This window comes from Bos indicus x Bos taurus, chromosome 18 (genome assembly GCF_003369695.1).
Source record: "Bos indicus x Bos taurus breed Angus x Brahman F1 hybrid chromosome 18, Bos_hybrid_MaternalHap_v2.0, whole genome shotgun sequence".
Classification (NCBI taxonomy): Eukaryota; Metazoa; Chordata; class Mammalia; order Artiodactyla; family Bovidae; genus Bos; species Bos indicus x Bos taurus.
This window is the reverse complement of record NC_040093.1, coordinates 11,381,655-11,398,543: the sequence shown is the minus strand read 5'-3', so window position 1 is coordinate 11,398,543 and position 16,889 is coordinate 11,381,655. Positions and strand designations below refer to the sequence as shown.

Below are 16,889 nucleotides of genomic sequence, written 5' to 3'. Positions count from 1 at the left end.
CTTCTCTGTTCCACAGACTCGGCCTCTGCATCGAAAGGGAACTCAGGGCACACTCCTCCATTCTACCGGTTAAGCTCTCCACATCCCTCTCCCCAGGCCCCACCCTAATTCCTCTCGTCTCTCCTCACTTGGCCATTTTTCCTGGTGTCCCACTCTCTTCTCCCCAAACCAGCCCAGTTCGCGCAGGACCCGCCCACATCTCGTCCCAACATCTTGACCCCACTCCTCACTCCAGTCTCCTCCCTTCTCTCCTTCATCCCGCCCCTTTTCTGGACCCTGTACCGCCTCCCCAGGCCTCCCCATTTCCAGGGCTCCATCAAAGCTCCACCCCTTTCTAAGACTGAGTGTGTTAGTTGCTCAGTCGTTTCCGACTCTTTGCGACCCCATGAACTCTAGCCCACCAGGCTCCTCTGTCCATGGGGTTTTCCAGGCAGGAATACTGGAGTGGGTTGCCATTCCCTTCTCCAGGGGATCTTCCTGACTCAGGGATCGAACCCCGGTCTCCCGCATTGCAGGCAGATTCTTTACCATCTGAGCCACCAGGGAAGCCCTTTCCAAAACTACGCCTCTCGGAGATCCTCCCACTCGGAGGCCTCGCCCCTGTTCGGGCAACGCCAACTCTCGACCGCACCTACTTCCAGGCCCCGCCCCCGTTCGGACCACGTCCCGCCCTGGCCCCGCCCCTCTCGCGGGCCCCTTGTCGTCTGTCTCCCTGGTTCCGGCCGGCGGGCTCGCGCGCTCACATGGTCTCGTCGTCGCCGAACTCGAGCTCGCCGCACGCGTCCTCGTAGTGCACGCCGCCGCCGCGCGCCGTGCCGTCCACCGTGCGGTAGGGGAGGCGCACCGTGCCGCGCGCGCCCGAGCTGCGCACGACGCGCACGTCCACGGTGCCCATGCACTCGCTCACGTGCAGCAGGCGGTCCTGGAAGGAGAAGATGCCCGCGTGGTCGTCGTCCAGGATGGTGACGGTGGCCAGCAGCGGCGACACCAGCCGCCCCTTGGGCCGCCCACCGCCGTCGGGCTCGAACATGCCCTGCGCGTCGCCCACGCGCAGGTTCAGCAGCCGCACGAAGAAGTGCTCATCCTCCTCGAAGATGTCGTCGTCGATGATGCCGATCCGCAGCTCCTTCAGCGTCTCGCCCGGCTTGAACACCAGCGTGCCCTCGCTACGGTGGAGGAGCGGGGAGAGAGAAGGGTGAAGTCGTTCTCAGGGCTGTGGGCCGGGGAGGTGTGGGGGGTGGGGGTTCAGGGTGGGCTTCCTGGAGGAGGGCGCCGCACCACCGGAAGAACTTACAAGTATAATGGTGGACAGACGTGAAACAAACAATACCGAGGGTGAATGAAGGTGGGCTTTTCCCCAACAGGAGATGCCGAGGGAGAACAAAAACCATGGAGGGGTTCCCTCCCACCATGGAACTCATCAGGAGTAGTGGCATTAAACAGGTGATGAAGGTGAGATCGAGGCAGGCTTCACAGGAGAAGGCTTAGTGGGCAGGAGACCTCCCAGCAGAGGGAACAGTACATGCAAAGTCTTAGGGTGGAGAGGGAGGTTGGAGTGTTTCACAGCCACGCTTCTTGAATCTCAGTGTCCACAGGAATTCCCTGGGACATCTTGTGAAAATGCAGATTGTGGTTCAGTAGCTCTGGGGTTTCAAGGCTCTGCATTTCTACTTAGCGCCCAAAGGACCCCAGTGATTTTGCAACATGGACCATACTTGGAGTAACAGGGACATAGGGCCCACAGTTGACATTGTCATACTTCCCATAAAAACCATTCTGTGCTCCCAGATATCCCCAGCAGAAAATCCACAGTCTTTAACTTGACTTCATTCAGTCATTCAACACATGCTTTCAGTGTGGGAACATGGGAACAGCAGTGCTGGGAACACGGGAAGAGCCCCATGGCACAGCCGTATCACAGTGGCACTTACACATCTCGGGATTTAATTACAGTCCGTTCATAATGAGATAGGTAATGAGCATCTGCTGTGTGCCAGGCACTGTTCTTAGTGTTGGAGAAACAGCAGCAAAACCAGATCAGAGAAGAATCTTTGCTCTGGTGGAGCTTCTGTTCCAGGGCAGGAGATGGGTAATAAAACATAAGGTAATAAAACAAAAAGTAAGGTGGTGATGATGCTATGTGGAGAAAATAAAGGAACAAGGGTAGAGAGTGCAGAGAAGGAGCTGTGTGAAAGTGGTCAGGGAAAGCTTGTCTGGGGGCGGGGGTGCCATCTGAGCAGAGACCTGAGGGAGGGAGCCACATGGAGGAGATCTGGGAAAGACTGTTCCTGTAAAGGGAACAGCCAGTGCAAATGTCATGAGGCACCAGTGGGCAGGAGTGCTTGAGGAAGATCAGGGATGCCAGTGTGGCCGCATCCAAAGGAGCAGGGAGGGAGAGAGTGGGAGATGGGGTGACCGAGGGAACAGGGGAAGATGTCATGGGGCCTTGGTGAGCCACGGTGAAGACTTTGGCTTTTACTCCAGTGAGAGGAGAGCCATGGAGGCCTCCGAGGAGAGGAAGGACATCAACTGGCTTAGGTTTAAAAGAGTGTCGGCTGTGTAAGTTTCTAAAGCACAAGCAAGATGCTCTATAATGGGCTGGGGGAGGGAACAAGGCCAAGACATTCATCAGGGTGAAACTTGGGCGGGACAGTGATGACTCTGGGGTGTTAACGAAAGTCAAAAATCTGTCATTTACCCCTCCCTTCCTCTATGGGGGAGGTAGAGAGACCCCAGGGTTCTGGCAGGGGTAGAACTGTATGACAAGACCTGGATGGAGGGAATAAGAGCTTCCCGTGGCTGCCGCCCTCAGCTCAGAGGGCGCTGTCCACGGTGGCTAAGGCAGGCCAACCTGCTCCAAGCTGCCTGTGCCAGCTGTGTGGTCTTGGGCAGTTAGGACTCAGCAGCCTTCTGAGCCTCGGTTTCCTCATCTGTAAAATGGATTTAATAACCCTGTCTTCCTCGTGGCAGTGTTACAAGGATTGAGTTAATACAGGGGAACTGGACATTGTCCGTAAAGGGACACGTGGGCATCATGTGCCTTCTGGCATGATGCCCTGAGGACAGCTGGATTCCTGCCAAAGTGCATCACGTGAATCTAATCATGAGGAAACATCAGACGAAGCCACACTGAAGATTGTTCGAGTACGTGGCCTATCGTTTTCCAAAGTGTCAGAGTGGGACTTCCCTGGAGGTCCAGGAGTTAAGACTCGATGCTTCCAGTGCAGGGGGCGTGGGTTCGGTCCCTGGTTGGGGAACTAAGATCCCACATGCCATGTGGCACAGCCAAAAGAGAAATTCAGACCAAAGTGTTGGCGTCACCAAAGTCACGGAAAGACCGAGGGAGTGATCCAGATTGAAGAAGGCGAAAGAGACACGACAACCAAATATGCCAAGTGGTTTCTGGATCAGATGGGAAGAGAGGGAGGGAGTGAAAACACAGCTATAAAGGGTGAGACAAGGGCGACTGGGGACAGGCAAGCGTGGACTGTAGATTGGGTCGTCATACTGATGCAATCTTAAACGTCCTGCGTGTGATCACTGGGTTGGGATGATGTGGGAGTATGTCATCATTCTTAGGAGATGCATGCCTCTGTTGATGGGTGAATGGTCATGCTGTCTGACCCTCACTCTAATAAAGTGCCACCGTTATTTTTTTTTTTCAAAAACAAATTTATGGTTACCAAAGGGGAAAGGTGGGGGGTGGGTGGAGGGATAAATTAGGAATTTGGGATCAACGTAGACACACTACTATATATAAAAGAGATAATCAACAAGGACCTACTGTATAGCCCAGGGAACTCAATATTCTGTAATCACTTACATGGGAAAAGAATCTGAAAGAGAATGGATATACACATATGTATAACTGAGTCACTTTGCTGTACAGCCACAACTAACACAACACTGTAAATCAACTATACTCATATCTATAAACTAAAAATTTAAAAAGTAAAGTAGCACCTCAAAACATCTATTATATATTGAAGAGCATGAATGCCCACAGGACAAAATAGGCACAATTGGTGAATATCTGTGTGGAGGTTATATGAAGGTTCTCCAGGCTATGTATTTGCAGTCCTTCTGTAGGTGTGAAATTTTTCAAAATAAAAAGCCAGGGAGAAAAAGAACATGGGGATTTTAGAAACCAGGTTTCAGAATCATAGAAGGCTAGGTTCCCAGGACTCATATTCCAACACTGGATGCACAAAATCTGAGAAGATGAAAAATCTTAGAACCATCAGATTAGAGATGGGCTGGGGTCCAGATTAGAATACTAAAACCTTGGAATTCTGGAATCTTAAAACCTTCGACCCTTAGTGTGTTAGGATTATAGAGGCTTAAATCTCAGAATCTTGGAAGAGCTGTGTCATTTGGGGGTCATAGAGGTCATTTTTAATTTGGAGAAACTAAAACCCCACAGAACCACCCTTAGCCTAGTGATGCCTGCAGGCAAGTCAGAAAAAGGTATCCTTTCTTCAAGACACTCTTTCCATGAATCTGGAACTGTCATCATAGACACAGAACTCTACAATGTCCACTATGTGAATAGCACTTCCTTAGACATGTTGCTCTTTTGCAGTGTACAACCTCAACAACTGTACATGACAGTCCTACCTGCCCAGACTGAGGCAGGAACTTACCCAAGGAACAGGGGGCAGGGCTAAGCTGGGGCTGGAACTTCGGTGTCCTCCTCCCAGTCCTAGACCTAAGCTGCCTTGATAAGTGATGCCAGGCCTGTGAATATCAACTGGGTTGGGAGAGTAGAGACATATGGAAAGGTGTCAATTCTTCCTAGCTCTGGCTCCACCACTGAGCAGCATTTACTCCTTCACTTCAAACATCTCCTTCCCAAGGTCATTTGCAGGTGAGAAGGCAGCCTCTGATCCCAGCAAGTGATACCTGTACTCACTTCCTTTTGCAAAGGCTTGGGGTTTTGATGAGGGTGATGCAGACCAGAGGTGCAGGAGGAGTGGAAGGATGAAGAGGTGGACTGACGGCAAGCCCTCACATGGTGAATGTCTGTTCTTCAGTTGAAGGAGGCTAGAGATGTGGGATGAGGGGAAGGATGAAGGGAGGAGGTCAGGGGCGGCCAAAGGGGTCCCATGCTACGGGAAGACAGAATAAAGATATGTGAACAGTTCAGTTTCAACTTAGTAAGTGAAACCTATGAGAAGATCAGCCATCAACACTCTCCTGTATCCTGCTGTATTTTTTCTTCACTCTTCTCACCACTCTCTGACATTTTAATACATTGAATGTATACTTTCTAATGACATGTCTTTCCCAAGAGAGTGTCAGCTGTGTTAGAGCAGGCAGGGATTTCTACATCTTTCATTTATTGATGGTCTCCATTGCCCAGGTTCATTTCTGGCACAGAAAAGACATGTGGTACATGTTATTATTACAGAAAACCATGGGAGCTGGGCTGGAGGAAGCACAAGCTGGAATCAAGATTGCTGGGAGAAATATCAATAACCTCAGATACTCAGATGACACCACCCTTATGGCAGAAAGTGAAGAAGAACTAAAGAGCCTCTTGATGAAAGTGGAAGAGGAGAGTGAAAAAGTTGGCTTAAAACTCAACATTCAGAAAACTAAGATCATGGCATCTGGCCCCATCACTTTATGGCAAATAGATGGGGAAACAGTGGAAACAGTGAGAAACTTTATTTTTTTGGACTCCAAAATCACTGCAGATGGTGACTGCAGCCATGAAATTAAAAGACGCTTGCTCCCTGGAAAAAAAGTTATGACCAACCTAGACAGCATATTAAAAAGCAGAGAAATTACTTTGCCAACAAAGGTCCATCTAGTCAAAGGTATTGTTTTTCCAGTAGTCATGTATGGATGTGAGAGTTGGACTATAAAGAAAGCTGAGCACCAAAGAATTGATGCTTTTGAACTGTGGTGTTGGAGAAGACTCTTGAGAGTCCCTTGGACTGCAAGGAGATCCAACCAGTCAGTCCTAAAGGAAATCAACCCTAAATATTGATTGGAAGGATTGATACTGAAGCTGAAGCTCCAATACTTTGGCCACCTGATGGGAAGAACCAACTCATTGGAAAAGACCCTGATGCTGGGAAAGATTGAGGGAGGAAGAAGAAGGGGATGACAGAAGATGAGATGGTTGGATGGCATCACCGACTCAATGGACATGAGTTTGAGTAAACTCCGGGGGTTGGTGATGGACAGTGAGGCCTGACGTGCTACAGTCCATGGGGTCACAGAGTCGGACGTGACTGAGCGACTGAACCGAACTGAATGGGAGACTTGTACATCAGTTAACAAAACATACTGTAAACCTATAATTCTTGAAAGAGTGTGGTATAGACAGATCTATTGCACAAATACATAAAGAATTTTGTGGTCCCATGAGGACACAGAAGTTAACTACCTTGTTTACTCTTGTCTGTTGAACCCTTAAAAAAATCTGGATGGCAGATGAATAAAAAGGCCCTACTGTATAGCATAGGGAACTATATTCAGTGTCCTGTGATAACCGTAATGGAAAAGCATATGAAAAAGAATACATATATGGATAACTCAGTCACTTTTCTATACAGCAGAAATGAACACAATATTGTAAATCTACATTTCAACAAAAAATTTTTTAAAAACCTCTGGTGCCTAGTAAGTGCACAGTAGGAATAGCTGGCTAAGGTCACAGTTCTGCTCAAAGAGGGGTGAGGAGAGGGACTGACAGTGAGACATGGGAGGGTTCAGAAGGCGGGTGGTTTTACGGTGGAACCAAAGATGCAGAGGCAATGCGGACACCATCTCTCTTCTCTTGACCCCACTTTGTTTTCCCCCACAGCACTTGCCATCACCTGATATTTTTGTATGCTTCATAGTTTATAACTTTATCACAGCTTAAGGGTAGGGACCTTAGCCGTCTTGTTCACCGAGGTACACCCCTGGCACATGTAGTAGGTGATCGATAAACATTTTTAGGACTTCCCTGGTCGTGCGGTGGGTAAGAATGCACCTGCCAAGGCCAGGGACATGAGTTTCATCCCTCCAAGAAGATTCCACACGCCCCGGAGCAGCCAAGCCTACGCGCCACAACTCCTGAGCCTTCGAGCTGCAAGTACTGAACCCTGAGCTCCTGGGGCCCGTTCTCCACAAGAGAAGCCACCGCAATGAGAAGCCCGCACACCGCAACCAAGAGTAGCTCTTGCGCACCGCAACTAGAGAAAGTGCCTGCAAAAGCAACAAAGACCAAGCGCAGCCAAAAAAAAAAAAACATTAATTTTTTTACTTTAATAGTGGTGTGGTGGGTGGGGCACTGGTTCTACCAGGTCATGATGGTAGAAACACATCATGGAGCTATACTAAGGAACACAGAGCAGGGTCAAGCACAAGGCACAGGTGTATCATGGACCTGGGAGCAGCAGCCTGCGGTCAGTGGACAGCCACGCTGTCCGTCTTGTCCAGCAGCCTGTGCCAAATGTCTAGAATAGTACCTGGTACAAAGTAGACTCTCAGGAATGAATGAATCCAGCAAGTGTGCCCATCGCAAAGTAAGGATGGGCACCAGACGCAGCCAGGAGACGGAGGAGCCTGGAGGCTGCTGGACGGCGGAGCCTGTGACCGGCGGACCGCCAGCCCTCCCTGCCCACCGGCCCCCAGGAGACCCACCTGTACTCGTAGTCCGAGCCGGCCTTGGCGGAGCCGTCCTCCGTGCGGTAGTCCACGTAGAAGGTGCTGTTGCCCTCGCCGCCCTGGCAGGTGACCGACAACAGCACGGAGCCGCAGTTCTCCAGGCAGTGGTAGAGGCTGGGCTCGAAGAAGATGCGGCTGGCGCCGTCGTCCTCGTCCTCGCCCGGGCCGTCGGCCGGGGTGGCCCTGCGCGAGGCGTCCACCGCGTGTCGCCGCAGCACGTTGCCCGCGCCGGTCATCAGCCGCGTGGCCTGGATGCGGTAGAAGGCGCGGCTCTTCTGCTGGTGGAGCAGCGCGTAGTAGTTGGCGATGCCCACCAGCTGCTCCAGCTCCTTGTCCGGGTGCTTCTGCTTCAAGTCCTTGAGGATCTGGATGACCTCGCGGCGGCTGGCGTCCAGCTCGCGGGCCTCGGCGGGGCCCGGGCCCAGGCCGCCCACCTCGCCCGGAGCCTCGGCGCCCACGAACGTGCCGTCCAGCTCGATGCTCTTGGGGGGGTCACCCTCGGCGCCGATGATGATGCCGCTGCGCGGGTCGGTGCGGTAGCGCTTGTACACGTACTTGTAGAAGAGCAGCCGCTTGTCGGCCATCCAGGCGAACACCACGCACACCGGGAAGAAGACGAGGGTCAGCAGCGCCTCCCACACCTGCGGGCGGCCGCGCAGGTCAGGACCGCCGCCCCGGCAGGGGGCGCGCTCGCGGCCCGCCCGCCGCCGCCCTCCCCAGCGCCGGGTCCCTGCCCTTACCCGAGTTCCCTCTTCTCAGTCTCTCCCCATCCGGCCTTCTTGCTGTCTGCCTCCTCCCTCTGTCTCGCTCCTGTCTCTCTTCATCTCAGCCTCTCCCTCTTCCTCTGTGTCTCTGTCTCTCCCTCCATCTATATCTCTCCCCTCTGTCTCTCCCTCTCTCTGGCTCTCGTCTCTGCTTCTCCCTGCCTTTCCCCATCTTTCTGGCTAGGTTGGTCCTTATCTCTTTTTCTCCCTGCCTCCAGTCTCATTCTCTATGTCGGCTGGCTTGTTGTTTGTTTGTTTAAGCTGTAAAGGTATTTATTTATTTATAACTAATATTTATTTCTTTATTTGGCTGCACTGGGTCTTAGCTGCAACATGCGGGATCTAGTTCCCTGACCAGGGATCAAACCCATGCCACCTGCACTGCAGACAAAGCCCCGCGTCTTAGCCATTGGACGGCTAGAGAAGTCCTTAATGTCAGTTGGTTTTCTATCTTTCCTCCTCTCTTCCTTTCTGGTGGCCCCTGTCTCCTTGTCTCCATTGTCTTTTATATCTTTTTAGATACCTACCTCTCTTTCCTATGAGATTCTTCTCTGTCCCCCCTGCCTTCTCTCTTTATGTCTTTATGTCTCTCCTTCCCTCACCCTTTTTGTCTCTCCTTTGGTCGCATCCATCCATCCATCCACTGTTTGTCATGCTGCTCAAGTGCAAAGAACACAGACATCCTCAGCCACCACCACGTCAGGGACACGCCCCACCCTGTGGTCCCAGCCCCTGTCCGGGGGCAGAGCTGGTCTCTCTCCATCTTTTTTCTCCCACCTCATTGCCCCTCCGCCCCTTCTCACCCGAGATGCCTCCACTTCTCCAAACTCCAACCATCACCCAGGGTCTGCTCTCTGCTCACGTCCCCAAACTCCCCTATTCCTTTCCTCCAACTCCTCCCCACCCCCTCCACCAGTAAATACAGCCTTTGCCAGATTCTCCTTCCTTAGGATTTGTTTGGCCCTTAGGGATTGGACTCTGACTCTAAAAGAGGCACAAGTTTGGCTCATCGTCTGACAGCCTCATAAAGCAAGTTCTCATGTTTACATGCTACCTCCCCAGAGAGACAGGGCAAGGCTGAGTTTAGACCCCGGTTCTAGAAGAGGGATGCCTGGCCCAGGCTCTTATGTGTAAAATGAGCGCATCCCAAGACTGAATGAGCTCATGCACTCCTAGCACTAAGCCTTGTCAGTTACTGATACGTGGAAGATACAGAAAATGTGAAATTAATGGGATCGTTATTACTAGTGGGCTTCCCAGGTGACTCGGTGGTAAAGAATCCGCCTGACAATGCAGGAGACCCGGGTTCGATCCCTAGCTCAGGAAGATCCCCTGGAGGAGGCCATGGCAACCCACCCCAGTATTCTTGCCTGGAGAATCCCATGGACAGAGGAGCCTGGCCGGCTACAATCCATAGGGTCACGAAGACGCAGACACGACTGAGCCCACGTGCACTATTACTACGTTTATACTGCTGTCACCATGTTACTATTGTCTTGAGCTCTGTGCACTCTGGGGCTCAGTCTGCCCATGGTCTGGCAGAAGGCACATACAGGAAACATCCACCAATACCTGACAGCTCTCCTTGAAATATTCATGTAAAGATGCATATGCCACCTTTCTCATTAAAGATAAAGAAGAAAAGATTAAAGAGCATTTACAAATCGGATGGCCCCAGAGGTATCTTTAAAATGAGCCTGGTAAGGAAAATATCTTTAAGCTCTCATTTCACAGCCCCTTGTCGCTGTGTTTACTGCTGGTTCAGAGAAAAAGTAGGACTTGGAAATAGTACAACCACACAAAGCCACCGGCAGCCTTGTGAAAAGAAACTGAATTTTCCACGCAAGCTGTAAAATGAACTCTTGCCTTGCACTCATTGAACTGGCCAGTGTCTATGCTGTGGGCGATTCTCTCTTAATCAGAAGCAAGATCTCCAACACCTGAGATCTGCTTTCTTCCCTGCAGGTAAACAAGGTGATTCTAATAGATTCACATCTGCCTTCGAGGGCACCCACTGGTGGCGCAGGGGCTAAGACTGCACTCCCAATGCAGAGGGGTCTGGGTTCAATTCCAGTTCAAGGAACTAGAGCCCATATGCCACAACTAAGAGTTCGCATGCTGTGACTAAAGATCCCGAGTGCTGCAGTCAAATTAATTAATTAAAAAAAAAGAGGACCTCGCTAAAATCAGAAATGAAAAAGAGGACCTCATTTAAAGAAGAAGTGCTTCCCTGGTGGTAAAGAATCTGCCTGCCAATGTAGGAGACATGGGTTCGATCCCTGGTCCAGGAAGATCCCACATGCCTCGAGGCGACTAAGCCCATGCACCGCAACTGTTGAATCTGTGCTCTAGAGCCTGTGCTCTGCAACGAGAAGCCACTGCATTGAGAAGCCCACCCACTGCAACTAGAGAGTAGCCCCCACTTCTGTGCAATTAAAGAAAAGCCCTTGCAGCAATGAAGACCCAGTGCAGCCATCACAGAAAACTATTTAAAAGAAGAAGAACCAATGGACTAGTCCAATCCCTTCCATAGTTCAGATGTGTAAACTGAGACCCAGAGGGTATGGGCTTTGCCTGAGGTCACACAGCACTTCCGGAGAAAACCCTGAGCCAGACCCATCTCCTCCCTGCCCCCGTTCAAAGCATCTAGGAGGGACTGGCATCATCTTGATCTCATGCCCATTCTTTCAGTTATTTCGTGAAAGCATTCCAGAAGTCTGGTCTCCATGTCACTCCAGAAGGGATCCTCCAGAACCACTTCTATACCCAGACCTGTGGCATTTCACACTGTTTTCCCTGTGATGAGCCAGCTCCTTCTCAGGAGAAACCTCCCCCCTCCCAATCCCACCTCCTCCCCACAGTGTCTAAAATCTATTTCACAGTTTTGGTGTAAATCCTTGTCACGGACCACTTGGACAACCCAAGTCAGGATAGCGTCCTTTTTAAAACAGTGCCTGAGACCGTGTGAAGCATCATCTGTACTTTTCACCTTGGCAGCCAGGAAACTCAGCACTGCAGTCAGGAGTCATAGGAACTGTCTACCTTCCTCCCTCATCCCTGTCTTCCAGTGCTCCACCTCCCTCTTTTCCTCACTGTGGTTTCTTCCTTCCTTCTGCCTAGATAACATCTGCAAAGAATTTTTTTACCTCTAACTTTAGATCTTTCCTGGAAAGAAACTATAGCTGGCAAAACTTGACAGATATGTCTAAGTAGATTATACACTTGTATAAAGGAATCCTGGGTAGCCTCAAATAAATTATGCATGTGTGTGAGAGAATTAAGCCAGGCCCATGAATAAATTATGCAAATGTAGGCGGCAATCGTGGGGCTGTGGGAAATAAATTAGGCGAATGTTTTAAAGGAGACTAAGCAATAGGCCCGTTAAGACACTGGATAAATGAGAGGCAAGTGATTATGTGAATGCGAGAGTAAATTATGCAGCTGTGGTTCTAAATTTTTTCCCACTATTGGAATAAATTATGCAAAGTGGTCTTTTCAGTGGGCTGGGTTTATGCCTAGGTTGGACTCGATATGGGTGTGAATTACAGTGAAGTGGTATAAATCATCTCAACGTCAGCAATCAATTATTAATAATGAATGAACTATGCAAACCACGACTGCATATCTGGCAAATACAAAGCTAGATTATGCAGATGCAAAGTCCACGGGCAAACTATGCAAATTGCACCAAGTGACTCAAATCAGTTAGCACTGTCAGAAAACACGGGGCTAGATGCTGCAACTGTAAAATGAATTATGCAAATGGGGGATGTCTAATTGAAAAAGTGGAAATAAATTATGCAAAAGGCAGGGAGTATAGGGAAACACATGACCATACCTGGCAAGTACCTGACTAGACTGTCATATGCCTTACACGGATCACTAGGACTCTGTTAGCACACACGGCACCCTTGTGAGAGTTCAAAGATGCCATTTCCAGATGGGCATATTACAAAATGGCATCTGGTTCTGCATGGATGAGCTCTTTCCAGAGTTTGCAATGCCATCCAGACCTGGCTTGGGGAATACCCACCAGACTCCAGCCCCAATTTGCCCTCTCTGGCCCTATGCCTTTGTGCAGTGCACGACCTGGACAACCATACCCGGCGGCCCTCTCAGATGTGAGCATGCGTTTCTGCAAACACAGGCATTGACTCTCCGAGCTCAGGAGGCCACCCCTCTGGATTGTGCAGACATACATGCACCCAGGAGATGTCTGTGCATCCTTGCTCACCTGGACCACACCTGGGGAAAAGACAGCCAGGATGAGATAAAGCCAGACGTAGGCGAAGATGCTCCAAGAGGCGGTGACAAAGAAGACCCTCAGGTGCTTGATCTTGCGGCTCTCGCCAGCCGGGATGACATAGATGCACACGGCAATGACCACAAACATGTTGAAGGCAGCGCTGCCCACGATGGTGCCTGGGCCCAGCTCACCCGCCTGGAAGTTGTGGCCGCAGACCTCAATGACGGACAGCAAGATCTCCGGGGCTGAGGAGCCGAGGGCCATGAGGGTGAGGTTGGACACTGTCTCGTTCCAGATGCGGACAGTGCCCACGCTGGTCTCGCCATTGGCCTTGGTGATGGTGATCTCCTTCTCCTTGGACGTGATGACCTCGATGGAGGCCATGAAGCGGTCGGCAATGATGGACACACCCAGGAACATGTAGACCATGGCCACAAAGTAGACCACGGCCCGGGCTGCTTTGTCCCCCAGCGACGGGTCATCGGGCTCCCAGACGGGCAGCAGGACCCCTGGCTGGCAGCGGTTGGAGCCCTGGCAGCCCCCTGTACTGCTGGCATCACTGTCATTGGCTGGGGGAGGTGGCAGGGACGGGGTCGGGGTGGCCGCCCCTGAGCATGGCGGAGTCCCCAGGAGGAGTGCAAACCCCACCAAGGCCAGGGGAGCCATGGAGGGGGCACGGTCCTGTGGGGGAGGAGGAGGAAGTCTGGATGAGGGGAGCAAACCCCTCCTCCCTCTAGCTCAGGAGTCAGGGCTTGTTGCAGGCAGAGAATGGGGGAGAAGCTGGGGACTAACAGAGGGAGGAGAGAGACCAGGAGAGACAGAGAGACAGAGATTCAGAGACAGGGACACAAAGAGGCACTCTCTCTGTGCTAGGCAGAGACCAAGAAAGGCATAGAAAGATAAAGGCATCATGCACTGCTGATGGACATGTAGCCTCTATGAGAAACTACATCACGTATCCCAGGACTCAGCAATTCGACTCCCGGGAATGTACCCAGGGAAATAAGTCAAGTGTTCAACGAAAGACCCATACACAAGTGTTTACAGCTGCTTCATTGATAATAAAGCTTGAAGCAAGCTGGATGCCTATTGGTAAGAACACAGAGAAGTACAGGGCAGAAGACGCACGTGGTGGAATATTATATAGCACTGAAAAGGGAGTGGACAACTGATACACCCAACATCACAGACGCATCTCACAGACATACCATGGAAGAGTGAAGCCAGGCACAGAAGGACGCAGAATGAATAAGTCTGTGGGTGAGGCAAGGTACTGGGGGGCCCTCAACTCATTCGGTGATTCCTGTGTTTCCCAGTTTGGTGCTCGGAGGGCTCCTGCTTGGGATTTGGGCTGTATAGGTGCTTCTTTGTTTTTCCTGTCTCAGGTAGGGCTGGGGAGGGGCTGCTGGCGGATCTCTCACTCACATTCTGCCCCGCAATGCTAGCACGTGTCTCTCTGCAGTTTACCTGGGCTTCTGGGAAGTGGGAGATTCCTTAGAAGTTGTGATGTTGTGGCCCCCAGGTTGGGTTTTTTGCCCCATTTGTGGGTGGGGTCAGTCCTTATCTTCCCGCCTCTGGTCCTGGGCTTGAGTGGCTATGTCTGTGTGTCTCGGTGTCCTCTAAAAATGCAAATCATTTCACATCCTTCTATCTGATCAGAACCGCACCCCCCCCCCCGCCCCCCATGGCTCTGGTCTCACTCCAAACACCGAAGTCCCTTCCCTGGTTCATAAGGTCTCACACAATCTGGTCCCCTCATTCTCTTTCTGGTCTCATTTCTCTCCCTCTTTCCCTCCCTCACTTGGCCTCAGCCACTCTGCCTCTTCCCTGCTCTTTGGACAAGTTCTTGCCTCAGGGCCTTTGCACCTGCTGTTCCTCCTTCCTGGGACACTCTTCCCAGCATATCCTCTCCCTCTCCTCCTTCAGCTCCCCACTAAGAGGTCACCTTCCCTGACCACTCTGTTCGAAATGACACCCTCCCAACTTTGGGGAGTCCCCAGCCATCTCACGGATGAGCCGACCAAGGCTCAGATAGGCTTAGTAACTTGTCCAGTGACCGCCAGCAGCCATTCTGTGGCTCCCAGTTTCTCTCTCCAAGAGTGGTCCTGACTTCCAACTCCCCCGCCCCACCCTTGTGTTGCCATGGTAACCCAGTAGCCTATAAAACAGGCCTCAGAAAGGAAGGGAGGGGTCCTCAGGGCCGCCTGCTCCCTGACCCCTATCCTGGCCACCAGCCTCAGTTCTCACATAACATCCATTTCTGTCTGAAAAAGTTCTCAGAGTCTAGCCCACAGCCTGCCCCCAACGCACACCGGTGTCCTCACGACTGAGAACTGGGGGAGGGAGGCAGAATGTTGGCAGAACTTCCCAGAGAAGGAGTGAGTGTGTGTGTGTGTGTGTGTGTGTGTGTGTGTGTGTGTGTGTAGGCGGGGTAGAGGGGTGATTCTTAAAGGGCCACCGCACAATTACCCCCTCAGCAAGGCCCCTAATGATACGTCTAATTAGCAGCCCCCTAATTAGCAATGACTTGGGCATAATTACAAACCCACCAGGATCCAAAGCAAAGAATCACGCTCTCTCCTCCCTCCCTCCTCATCAGCCCCTAGCTTTCAGGAGAACCCAGGGCCACCTGGGAGTCAAGAATTCATCCATAGCATCTCACCCCCTCATTCAGGGAAGGGCCACGGCCTGGGAAGTTCTGCCTCGCATCCAACCACCTGTCCCTCCCGCCTCGGTCCTCAGGGGAAACCAGGGTCAGCCAATGGGTGTTCTGACATCCGCCCTCCTTGCCCCGAAGCTGGGCAAAGCAGCCTGGTTCAGTGGCTTTTTCTCCTGCAACACCTGGCTTCCTCTCCCTGCAGCCTTTGGAGAGGAGCGGTCAGGGAGAGAAAGCACTGGATAAACACTTGTGTGATAAGCCACCAAGAGGTCGGAGCCCTGTTACTGGGGACAGCTGGGCTGCTTCTGCTTGAGACTCCTGCCTCTGCCTCTCTCGTTTCCCCAGCTGCCCTGAAACCTAAGCTGGGTATCCAGGGGCAAAAGGATCAGGTGGAGGCCAGGGTGGGACTCCGGAGGGCAGATGGCGGGCATCGTCTGTCCCTGGGGCCGTCCCTCCCCTCCCTCCTGGGCTGGTGGCCAGCTGGGTCAGTAGGGAGCGCCCCAGTTCTGCCTTGCCCCCATCTGGGGGCCTCAGAGACCTCATCTGTAGGGTGGGGACTGCAAGCTTGAGCGGGGTGGGGCGGTCAGGCTGGCAGGCCAGGTAGGACCCCCTCTAGTCGGTAAGCAGCGGGTGGTGGTCCCGAACCGCGCTCAGGGCAGGGGCAGGGGGTGCCTGCTGCCTGCCCCTCGGTGGGGACACGGCCTTCTAAACACGCCCGCTTCCCGCCCCTGCGTGAGCCAGGTCCCCCCACCCCGCCCCTGCATACGGTGTCCCCGCCGGGGGACCCCACGCAGACACACGCAGTGTTGGTGTTCAGGCTGTGTGATAGATACATCCATTGGTAAACTGACACCCGGAGGGGCTTGGTCAAGTCGCGAAGCTTCAAGTCGTGGGCAGGACAGAGGCCCGGGGCTCCTAACCTGTGCTCGATTTAACCCACCCAGAGCCCCTCATGGGCACTCACTTGAGGGCCTCACCCCATCACAGTGTGGGCTACAGGCTCAGCCCCACACCTCTTATCTCCCCCACCTCCTCTGGGGCCCCCCTTCCCAATAGGAAAGAAGAGGATGTATCCTCAAGACTCAGAAGGGCCCTTTCCAGAGCCCCCAAGGGGCAGCAGAGAAGCTTCTGAGCTCCACCCCCCCCCCCCCGGAAGACAGGTCTGGGGCTGGCACACTGGAGAGGGATGGAGGCAAGACTGTAGGGAGGACTGGCCTGGTCCTCCTAGGACCTATTATTGCTCTGCCTGGAGCAGTGAAAGGGGCTCAGTAATCGTCCAAAGAATGAATGAGTCATGAAATGGACAGACGGCAAGAGGTACGGAAGTGAGACGGCAGGAGGGACGGGGTCCAGTCAATATGAAGAGGAATGGGAGGGTAGACTGAAGACAGGACCGATTCGGTCTCCACTACGGAGGCCACCGTTAGGCTGCGAGAATGCCTCAGGATGCCAGAAATCAGGCAGGGGCGAGCAGAGGAGCTCTGTGCTCAGGGGAGGGATGGGCGGGTGCCAGCGGGGAGGATGGGGCGGGGGAGCTTGGCTGAGGAAGGGAGCG

General features: G+C 52.5%; 1 protein-coding gene across 2 annotated transcripts in view; it reads right to left on the bottom strand.

Moving 5' to 3' along the window:
* SLC8A2 (solute carrier family 8 member A2) overlaps positions 1–16,889 on the bottom strand; it is a 34,803-nt gene that overhangs the window by 16,940 nt on the left and 974 nt on the right. For both annotated transcript variants that reach the window (XM_027515330.1, XM_027515331.1), the window contains exons 2-4: positions 12,664–13,356; positions 7,642–8,306; positions 744–1,166 (exon numbers count right to left, since the gene is read on the bottom strand). In XM_027515330.1, the coding sequence (XP_027371131.1) occupies positions 744–1,166; positions 7,642–8,306; positions 12,664–13,341 (1,766 nt within the window). In that variant the 5' untranslated portion in view covers positions 13,342–13,356. The remainder of the gene's footprint in view (positions 1–743; positions 1,167–7,641; positions 8,307–12,663; positions 13,357–16,889) is intronic.